The sequence below is a fragment of the Thalassophryne amazonica genome, chromosome 7 (genome assembly GCF_902500255.1).
Source record: "Thalassophryne amazonica chromosome 7, fThaAma1.1, whole genome shotgun sequence".
Classification (NCBI taxonomy): Eukaryota; Metazoa; Chordata; class Actinopteri; order Batrachoidiformes; family Batrachoididae; genus Thalassophryne; species Thalassophryne amazonica.
In genome coordinates, this window is record NC_047109.1 from 122,166,423 (window position 1) to 122,177,775 (window position 11,353).

General features: G+C 42.5%; 1 protein-coding gene across 1 annotated transcript in view; it reads left to right on the plus strand.

Moving 5' to 3' along the window:
* Positions 1-11,037, plus strand: part of mms22l (MMS22-like, DNA repair protein) — a 271,386-nt gene extending 260,349 nt beyond the window's left edge. The window contains 1 exon segment of the mRNA XM_034175438.1: positions 10,400-11,037. Coding sequence (XP_034031329.1) covers positions 10,400-10,475 — 76 coding nt within the window. The 3' untranslated portion in view covers positions 10,476-11,037.
* The last annotated feature ends 316 nt before the right edge of the window (positions 11,038-11,353 follow it).

Below are 11,353 nucleotides of genomic sequence, written 5' to 3' on the forward strand. Positions count from 1 at the left end.
CAGCTGTCCCTCCTAATGATGGGACGGAAGCCTCTCCTGATGGCTCCCTTGGCGACTCTCCTGATGACGTGAATGACTCATTGAGGTCCACTGGCACCCTCTCTGCAGTGCTGGTACAGCCTTTTGTGTAAAGGTTGCTTACCACGCATTACAATTAATGGCACACGTTGCTGAAGAATTATTAGGAACCATTACACATGGTCAAGAATGATGTTGCGCGCGCAGCGCATCATTAAGTTCTGTCACGTTGTGAATGAGGCGATTTGTCTCCGCACACACCCCCATATTCATCCAACTGTCAGTTGCTGAACAATTCAGATCGCTCCAGTTTCGTCCTCAAAATCCACAGCAGAAGAACTTTGTGACTGCATGCTTAGTTGGGCTCTGTGCCATGGAGTGGTGCAGAGAGGAGGAGGAGATGGAGAGAGGCAGATGTATGGGTTCACGCGGCTCTTGTCTCACCCATTTTCCCCAAACATCAGGCACAGCAGCAGGTGAAACACCTGCAGGAGCGCGCTGAGGAGCACTGGAACAAGACTTTTAGCCGACTTGGCGTCATTATCCTTCTTCAGCATACTGCAGCAGTGAAACTGAATGCGGTGCAGCAGGGTTTAATTGTGCGCACGTCAGAAAGGAATGCTGTCACACTCTATTAAGGATCCCCACTAATCAAAAGAGGGATCAACACGCTCGGTTACGACCTCCACGACATGAGGCGAAATGAGGGTGGTGTGTGACATTCGTGGAAGATTTTTTTTGACAGCCAAAAACATGCTCCATGAAAATCACAAATATCACGCACCAACATGCATTATTAATAAACCTATTCAGATGTGTTAATGCACGTTAAGAATGTCAGGAATGTGCCAAGAATGACACAAATGACATTCGTAACCTGTCTATGTGTAAACGCAGCATTCAGAGCTCTCTTAAGGCCGTAGGTGCTTTGCAGACAACTTTTATCTTACCATGGGAAAAATTCTAAAAAATATCTAAGATTTTGAGGTTTTCTAAGATTTTTCTTAGAATAATGTCACTAGGAGCTAATTTTAGCCTTAAGCTGCTTCGTGGATACAGGCCCTGTCTGCTTTGAGATTTGGAAGGGTTTGAATCTGTAAAATGCCGCATGCACATAAAAACACCTGTTGAATCCTTTTTCTTATAGAAGTAAGTCAAGTTAGTCATTATCAGGTGAAGATGAAATACTGATAAATTGTTGCTGTATTCTGAGGCACAGCAGGCTTTGGACAGATTTTTGTGTTCCTGCCTTAATGATTGTTAAACACAGTGTGTTAATAAACATGTGCAACTGTGTAAAGTCTTTTATTCATGAAATTATTCATCCAGGTTGTAACTTTCAAGGAGCAGATTTGAAAATGAAACTATTCTTGTTCACAAGAAACTAATTATTAAAGGTGTTATGTAGTGCAAAGTGTCTTTAGCTGCCTTTTTATATTTTCATGTTTGAGGTTAACATCGCCAAAATCCAACAATTCTGATATTCTTCTGCTATAAATATTATTTAGGCCTGACACAGCTTGTTTGAGAGTTCTCTGACAACAGGAATACACCCAAATGCTTCAGTTTGACCTCAGATTAATTAAAGGGAACCACTGCGTGCGTGTGCACACACACACACACAAAATACACTTTGCTGTAGGGCTGCAGCTATCAAATATTTTTGTAATTGAGTATTGTATTGATTATTTTATTGATTAATCGAGCAATCTGATAAAAAGTACTAATATCCATTCGCCCCATTAAGATATCCCATAATCCCTTGCGTGCCAGAGCATTGCTGCAGTCTAAACAACCTGGAGAATCCACATGACGACAATTGCAAATGAACAATATATGATCAAAATGTAATTTTTTTATGCTTTTCATCATGTTATTTTGAGACTGCACGCATGAGACGTAGACTGCTGGGGGGTTCCCATGATGCACTGTTTCTTTCTCTTTTTGCTCTGTATGCACCACTCTGCATTTAATCATTAGTGATCGATCTCTGCTCCCCTCCACAGCATGTCTTTTTCCTGGTTCTCTCCCTCAGCCCCAACCAGTCCCAGCAGAAGACTGCCCCTCCCTGAGCCTGGTTCTGCTGGAGGTTTCTTCCTGTTAAAAGGGAGTTTTTCCTTCCCACTGTAGCCAAGTGCTTGCTCACAGGGGGTCGTTTTGACCGTTGGGGTTTTACATAATTATTGTATGGCCTTGCCTTACAATATAAAGCGCCTTGGGGCAACTGTTTGTTGTGATTTGGCGCTATATAAAAAAATTGATTGATTGATTGATTGATTAGTCTCACCCATGTAGTGTTCGTTACAGTTTTCCTGACATCTGATAGAATACACTACATTGCTCTGTTTGTAACTCGGGATCCTGTCCTTAGGGTGAACTAATTTCTGTCTCAACGTGTTAACCGGTTTAAAGTAAACTGGGATTTTGTGCTGTCTGAAGATCCTCTGTAGTTTTTCCCATACTCCTGCTAAATAAGGGAGAGACACTCCTCTTCTTCTTGTCTCCGTCTCCTGTCTATCTGGTCTCTTTGTTTTCTGGGACTTCTGCACTTTGTCCAGGGACCATCATGGGTACCCACATACTGTGAGGGCTTTCCGGACATGTTGTTGTTCTTTAGCCCTTCCCTCTGCAGTTGTGGGCACCTGTAGGGCTCTGTGTTGAACAGTCCTGATCACCCCGAGCTTGTGTTCAAGGGGGTGGTTTGAGCCAAAGAGCAGGTATTGGTCAGTGTGAGTTGGCTTTCTGTAAACCCCTGTCTGGAGCTGCCTGTTCTCTCCAATCGTAACATCACAGTCCAAGAAGGCTAAATGGTTGTTTCTGGCATCCTCACTTGTGAACTTGATATTAGAATCCACCGAGTTGATGTGTTCTGTAAAGTCCTCAACCTCCTGTTGCTTGATTTTAACCCATGTGTCATCGACATATCTGAACCAGTGACTGGGAGGGATGCCCGTGAAAGACATTAAGGCTGTCTTCTCCACTTGCTCCATGTACGGATTGGCCACAATGGGGGATACTGGAGACCCCATCGCACAACCATGGATCTGCCTGTAGGAATTCCCTCTAAACAGGAAATACGTGGTGTTAAGACAGATCTCCAAGAGTTGGCAGATGTGGTCTGGTGTGAGTTTGGTCCTTTCAAGCAGAGACACTTCCTCCAGCAGTCTCTGCCTCACAGCTGAGACGGCCTCAGCGGTGGGGATGCAGGTGAACAACGATGTCACATCAAATGACACCATAGTTTCATCTGCCTCCAGCTGCAGGTCCTTGATCTTGTTCACAAAATCTTGTGTGTTCTCCACATGGTGGTCTGAGTTACCCACTAGAGGAGCCAAAATCCACTTGAGGTGCTTGGCCAAATTGTATGTGATGGAATCTGTGCTACATACAATAGGCCTGAGTGGCACGTCCTGTTTGTGGATTTTGGGCAGTCCATAGATGCATGGAGTGGCGTCCCCCGGGTACAGTCTGTAGTATGTCTGCCTGTCGATGAGTCCATCTTTCTCCAGGTTTTAGAGGTAGCTAATGATTTTCTTCTGAGCAAGTTGTTGATCTTGGCCTTGTAGTCCGATTTTTTCAGGACCACCATGCATCTGCCTTTAGCCTATAGCAGTCGGCCTCTCGGTAGGAGGGGTCTGGTTAGGTTTAAAAACCTCCAGCTTTTGTTGGCTTCTGTTTATTCTTCTCTACAAGAGTCAAGACAGAAGTCAGACTACCAGAGCAAGAATTTTAGCTGAGGAAGCTTCTGCGATTTGAAGCGAAACGTCCTCGCGTCAAGCAACCCAGTCCAGTCGAAGATTCAAGCTTCTCTACTATGGAAACCACCTGGACAACTGAGAGCCTACACAGAAACATTGATCACGAGAATAAGATCTGTTGTTGATATTCAACTTAGCAATGATATTTTCATGAATAGCTTTAATAAACCCACATGTATGTACAATTAAAGCCTATAATAGTTTATTATTAACAAATTGTGTCAGTCTATTTAAGGTACCTTCATCTCAAGACCTTCATACACCCAAGAAACTTTGAACTCTGTCACTGGACAACATGGACTTTCAACTCCCTCAACAAATTTTCTATGGGGTTGAGGTTTTCTTGGGGCAACTGTTTGTTGTGATTTGGCGCTATATAAAAAAATTGATTGATTGAATTGAGGTCTGGAGACTGGCTTGGCCACTCCAGGACCTTGAAATGATTTTTATGGAACCACTCCTTCATTGCCTGAGCGGTGTGTTTGGGATCATTGTCATGCTGAAAGACCCAGCTACGTTGCATCTTCAATGCTCTCACTGATGGAAGGAGGTTTTGGCTTAAAATCTCATGATACAAGGCCACATTCATTCTTCCCTTAACACAGATCAGTTGTCTTGTCCCCTTTGCAGAAAAACACCCCCATGCTTCACAGTAGATTATGGTGTTCTTGGGATGCAACTCAGCATTCTTCTTCCTCCAAACACGACGAGTTGAGTTTTTACCAAAAACTTCTATTGTGGTTTTATCTGACCACATAATATTCTCCCAGTCCTCTTCTGGATCATCCATATGCTCTCTGGCAAACTTCAGATGGGCCTGGACACGTACTGTCTTAAGCAGGGGGACACACGTGGCACTGCAGGATTTGAGTCCCTGTCTGTGTAGTGTGTAGCCTTTGTTACTTTGGTCCCAGCTCTCTGCAGGTCATTCATCAGATCCCTCTGTGTAGTTCTGGGATTTTTGTTAACCGTTCTCAGGATCATTTTGATCCCACAGGATGCCATCTTGCATGGAGCCCCAGTTTGAGGGAGATTGTCAATGGTCTTGTATGTCTTCCATTTTCTTACAATTGCTCCCACAGTTGATTTATTCACACCAACCTGCTTGACTGTTTCCTGGTGTCCTTCCACAGCTCTTTGGTCTTGGCCATAGTTGAGTTTGGAGTCTGACTGTTTGAGGCTGTGGACAGGTGTCTTTTATACAGATGAGTTCCAACAGGTGCCATTAATACAGGTAACAGGTGGAGGACAGAAGAGCTTCTTAAAGAAGAAGTTACAACTCTGTGAGAGCCAGAAATCTTGTTTGTGGGGGACCAAATACTTATTTTCCACCATAATCTACACATAAAGTCTTTCTAAGTAGGGGAACTTGCACAATCAGGGACTGACTAAATACTTTTTGGCCCCACTGTGTGTGTGTGTGTGCGTGCGTGTGTATTATACAAATAATGGATGGTAAGGAGTCCAGCATAGAGAAATGTTGGACGACTTGCCATCCATTGTTATGTTCTCCACCCCCCTCCCAAATTAACCAAACAACAAAGAGTCAAGTAAATTAGATCAGTTTATTTTGTTGTGAACAGCATATGAATGCTTCTAAAACGTCAGTAGTGTGCTTGTCTACCTTCTTAGTGTTTTTGGCATCCTTGGAGTTCAATATTTCCACCAGTTCCTCCTCTGTGAACTCAGCAAACCTCACTGGCAGACGATTTTCTGCTGTTGTTGACATGTTTGTTGCCATTTTTTCAACCAGCATCTGTCAGCTAGTTCCTGACCTTCGTATGCCACGCTCTGACTGGCTAGCTGTTGGCAGTAAGCTCTAACGCTATTGGTCAGTGGGAATATAACTTTTGGTCCTAGCCTTTGTGGATCCAAAATAACTTTCTGGCGCCAAGCATGCCAAACTACAGGTAAATGGTGGACAGAAAGGCTAATCTGTGATTGGCTATTGCAATCTGAGTGATGAACATATATATATATATATATACACAACCCCTGGCAAAAATGATGGAATCACCGGCCTCGGAGGATGTTCATTCAGTTGTTTAATTTTGTAGAAAAAAAGCAGATCACAGACATGACACAAAACTAAAGTCATTTCAAATGGCAACTTTCTGGCTTTAAGAAACACTATAAGAAATCAGGAAAAATACACTCAACAAAAATATAAACGCAACACTTTTGGTTTTGCTCCCATTTTGTATGAGATGAACTCAAAGATCTAAAACTTTTTCCACATACACAATATCACCATTTCCCTCAAATGTTGTTCACAAACCAGTCTAAATCTGTGATAGTGAGCACTTCTCCTTTGCTGAGATAATCCATCCCACCTCACAGGTGTGCCATATCAAGATGCTGATTAGACACCATGATTAGTGCACAGGTGTGCCTTAGACTGCCCACAATAAACTTTAAGTCATTTTTTTTTTAATTCATTTTCATTTATATAGCGCCAAATCACAACAAAGTTGGCTCAAGGTGCTTCACACAAGTAAGGTCTAACCTTACCCCCAGAGTAGCAGTGGTAAGGAAAAACTCCCTCTGATGATTTGAGGAAGAAATCTCAAGCAGACTCAAAGGGGTGACCCTCTGCTTTGGCCATGCTACCAACACAATTGACAATACAGGAAATTATACAGATACACAAATTATTAGAAAATGACCTTGAAGAAAAAATTAAACATTTAACAAACAAATATGCGGCAGATGCAAGTGATCAGACTCTGATTTAAATAAGGCAAAGTTCCAACTCGACAATATTATATAAAAAAAACAGAGTTCCTCATCCAACGACTTAGATATAATAATTTTGAACATAATAATAAATCAGGTAAATTTCTGACAAATCAACCGCAACGCAGTAAGGAAAAATCAAGGATAACATCTATGCGGGATCAAGGTGGAAACTACACACAGTCACCAGAGGAAATTAATCAGATATTTAAGAACTATTATAGTAATCTGTATTCATCAGAGAATGCACCTAATCCAGTAGATATCCAGTCATTCCTTGATAATCTGAACTTGCCTCAACTTTCTAAAGAGCTCACTGAATCATTAGACACTCCTGTAACTGTCATAGAACTACATGCAGCTTTGAATAAAATACCTAATGGCAGGGCTCCGGGTCCAGATGATTTTCCTCCCGAATTCCTGAAACATTTTTGGGACGTACTGGCTCCACTATTCTTTAGGACTGTTTCAGAAATTTGGATTATCAATCAATCAATCAATTTTTTTTTTAATATAGCGCCAAATCACAACAAACAGTTGCCCCAAGGCGCTTTATATTGTAAGGCAAGGCCATACAATAATTATGTAAAACCCCAACGGTCAAAACGACCCCCTGTGAGCAAGCACTTGGCTACAGTGGGAAGGAAAAACTCCCTTTTAACAGGAAAAACTAACTAAAGGTCAAATTCCCACTCATATGAATACTGCAGCAATAAAACATATTGAAACCAGAAAAAGACCCTACTCTGACCTCTAATTACAGTCCGCTATCATTAATAAATACCGATGTAAAAATCATTGCTAAGGCATTGGCATCTCGATTAGAAAAAATATTGCCATAGATAATACATTAGGACCAAACTGGGTTTATTAAGGGTCGACATTCTACCAGTAACGTCAGAAGACTTCTCAATCTCATTGACAAATCACAGCGTAGCGATACAAAGGCAATAGCCTTTGATAGAGTCAGTTGGAGTTTTCTTACTAGAGTCCTTCATAAATTTGGCTTTGGAGAATCATTTATTCATTGGATCACAACTCTCTATATAACTCACCAAAGGCCACAGTCACAACTAATGAGATTACCTCTCAAAGTTTCACTTTGCAAAGATGAACGAGACAAGGCTGCCCACTCTCACTGCTATTATTTGCAATATTTATAGAACCACTTGCGGCTGCAATACGTCAGAACGTCAACATCAAGGGTATCAACTCTTCAATGTCTGACCACAAAATCAATCTATATGCTGATGATATTATACTATATCTCCAAGAACCCTCAAAATCACTACAAGAAGTATTTAAATTGATCAGTACTTTCTCACAACTATCAGATTACTCAATTAACTGGTCAAAATCGATGATACTTCCTTTAACCAAGGATTCATGGAACCCTTCACCTCAAGATCCACACTATGCCTTTCCCACTGGCAATATTAAGTAACTAGGCATAAACATCTCTTCTAAATTAGGAGAGCTGACCCATTTGAACTTCGCCCCACTCACTGACAAAATCTGTAATGATTTGAAACGATGGAACAACCTCCCCCTCTCCTTATTAGGACGAATAGCAACTATCAAAATGAAAATATTGCCACAAATTAACTACCTTTTTTCAGTGATTTCATTCAAGCCCACAGTCAAATGGTTTCAGACTTTAGATTTGGCCATTTCAGTTTTACTGGAAAAATAAAAAAGCTAAAATTAGTCTCACTACTCTTCAGAAAAATAAATCTCAAGGAGGTCTGGAAGCACCAAATTTACTCAATTATTATCTGGCTAACCAGATACAATACTTGATCAAATGGATTCATTCTAATCCAGTCCACAGCTCCTGGATTGAATTCGAACAGTTAGAATGTAACAACATCAAGCTCTCAGATTTACCCTTTATTACTACTTCCATTAAACGTCATAAATGTTTTAAAAATCCGTTGATTTCTTCCACTCTGACTGCCTGGTGGAAAACCTTAGAAATTACAAACTCACCAATGGAAATCTGTACAGATGCTCCTATTTGGCACAACCCAGACTTTAAGATCAGTAAAGCAACTCATGTCAGCACATGGGAACAGAAAGGAATCACACACCTTCATCACCTCTTTCAAAATAAAAGGTTTATACCATTTAACAACTTGATGCAGAGGTTTGGAATTATAGGAGGAAATTTTATTCATTACCATCAAGTAAAGTATGCAGTGATGGGGGGATGGGGGGGGCTGTGGTCTCCGCGGGATGGGCCCCGCTCTCGCTCGGGCAGTCTTCTGTCATGGGCTTTGGTGGTTGGGGTGGGATCCGGGGTGGGGGACCCTGCCGGCTGCGCTGGCGGGCCTGACGTCAGGGGGGCCTTGTGCTCTCCCTGGCCCCAGGGTTGGGCCTCGCCTCTTGTCTGTGGGCTGGGCGCCGCCCTCGTGTGGCCAGGTGGTCCCTACCTTGTGCTTTGGATTCGGTTGCGGTGGCTCCTTTGCTCCCCGTCTTTGCTCCCACTCGCTCCCGCCCTCTGGGGCCGTGGCATGGTTCTGGGGCTCCCCTTATTGGTGGGCCTATGCCGGTGCCCTGTGTGCTTCCCTTGGCGTTGGGGTGGCTCCCTGTGCCTCCGTTGGGGGGAGTTGTGTCGGATGTGCGTTCCGGCACCGTCAGGGGGCTCCCCTGTTGGTTTTGCTGTGCTGCCCGGTGGCTCTGGGGGCTGCCTTTCTTGGCCCCCGTGCCCTTCTGCTACCCCTTTTCTCCTGTTCCCCCGGGGCCCTGCGTCCTCGACCCACTTCCGTCGGTGCTCGTGGCATGGCTTCTGACATGCCGGAGTGGTCCATGTCATATGGTAAGATTCTGTACTCTTGTCTTGGCCCAACACACCAGCCACAGTAGTGATCGGATATTTAGCTGTGATCTGGGTCTCCATGTGTAGATGGTCCCGTGTTTGTGGGCGTCACCACAATTCGGTTTTTGGGTGCTCTCAAGGGGATCAAGACTCTGGTGTCCTAGATGAGGGATTGAATGCTCACTAACTAGACAACAGACTGTCACTGTCACTGCTTGTTCATGTGTGGTGGTTTGTTCCAGCATGTTTTATGTTGGGGCACCATCTCCTCAGTGTCTCACTTCACAGTTATTGTCTTCACCACTTGTCTTTCATTCTTGTCTGTCTTCGTGTTGTTTTGGTGGTCGGTCCTTCCTGATAGAAGTTGTCGGTTAGCTTTGAGTAGGATGTTGTAGGGTGATCGGGAAGGGCGGATGGCGGTCACACACACCACATTCACTCACACACTACATACCTTCTGTCTTGCAAGAATAAATTGCATATATGTGTATTAATGTTCATAAATGGTTCTGCCTGTGTGGCTTTTACCATCACAATATATGTAGACAGGGGTGAAAAAAGGAAATTATACAGGAAATTTGAGGAGATTTTGTGAGTCCATGCTGGTGCACAAGACGGGAGGCCTGCAGAAGAAAGTTGTGGTTTTCTTAAAATAGTTTTTGAGGTCCTGCATCTTATACTCTGGTGTGACGTATATACCAAAAAAATCACAAGTAAATAGAACCCAATGTCATATTGATTATCGTTAACATTGAAATTCATCACAATTTCATTTATTTATGAATATTTGAGGTTTTCATAATTTTTAATGTATTTATGATGCATTAAATGTTCCTAGAACATTTGCATAGCACTCTGTGTGTGTGTGTGTGTGTGTGTGTGTGTGTGTGTGTGTGTGTGTGTGTGTGTGTGTGTGTGTGTGTGTGTGTGTGTGTGTGTGCGTGTGCGCGTGTATACACACACACACAAATGAGTGTTGACATGTCTTTGAGCTGAACCTGTCAAAGGTCATTGAAAAGCTGGTTTTGCACAATACATATTTGTTAAAAAATAACTGTCTGTGTCATAGGAGTGCATACCATAAGCTGCTGTCCATGCTCGGAGAGATTGGCCAAGCAGAAACAACCAGTCTGGATGAGGACTAGGACCAGCCCAGGATCTGGTACCAGCTGCAAGAATAAGACGTTACACCCACCACGTACTTGTTGAGATCAACAGGAAATATCCCATCCACACATTTTAAACACAGTGTATTAAATGCACTCTGACCCTGATGTATTCACTCATGGATAGGTTTACAACCACCGACTCTTACCATAATCGAGTCATGTATTTATTGTTTTCTTGATTAGACAGTTTGTTATTAAGTCTGTAAAATGTCAAGAAATGGTGGAAAATGTTAATCTGTATTTTCCAGAGCTGAAGATGATGCTTTCAAATGTCTTATGATATCCACAGCCCAGAGAAATTCTGTTTATTGCCAGATAGGAGTAATGCAGCTTGTGCAGTAAACCAGAAAATATCCAGATTTAAGAAACTAAAATCAAAGAATACGGATATTTAAAAAAAAGACTCAAAACTATTAATCAGTTATCAAAATGGTTGTAGATTAATAGTCAGCCACTGATTAATCAGTTCATCATTGCAGCTGTAGTCATAGTTCATTGTACATAATGTAACGATGGTGCTTCGTTAATGCTGAGTCAGTATTAAGGGAATAAAATGCAAATATTAATGTCGGCGCCTGTAAATTTTTCACTTCCATGTCATGGGAGAATTAAGGAGTGTTTAAGGAACATTTGTTCAGACATCATCAGGATCCGTCTCTACTCTCACCTGAACACATACCACTCAAAAAAACTTAGGTGACTGTTTGTTCCACTTCTTTCTTTCCTTTTCAAGTCACGACATTCTCCTGCAATCTGGCTTTGGTTTGCACCTAATCACACTCCTGTCTCCCCCAATCACCAAGTCCCATTTTCTGTCATTGCAAATCATTTTTCAGCCTCATCAAACCGCAGTC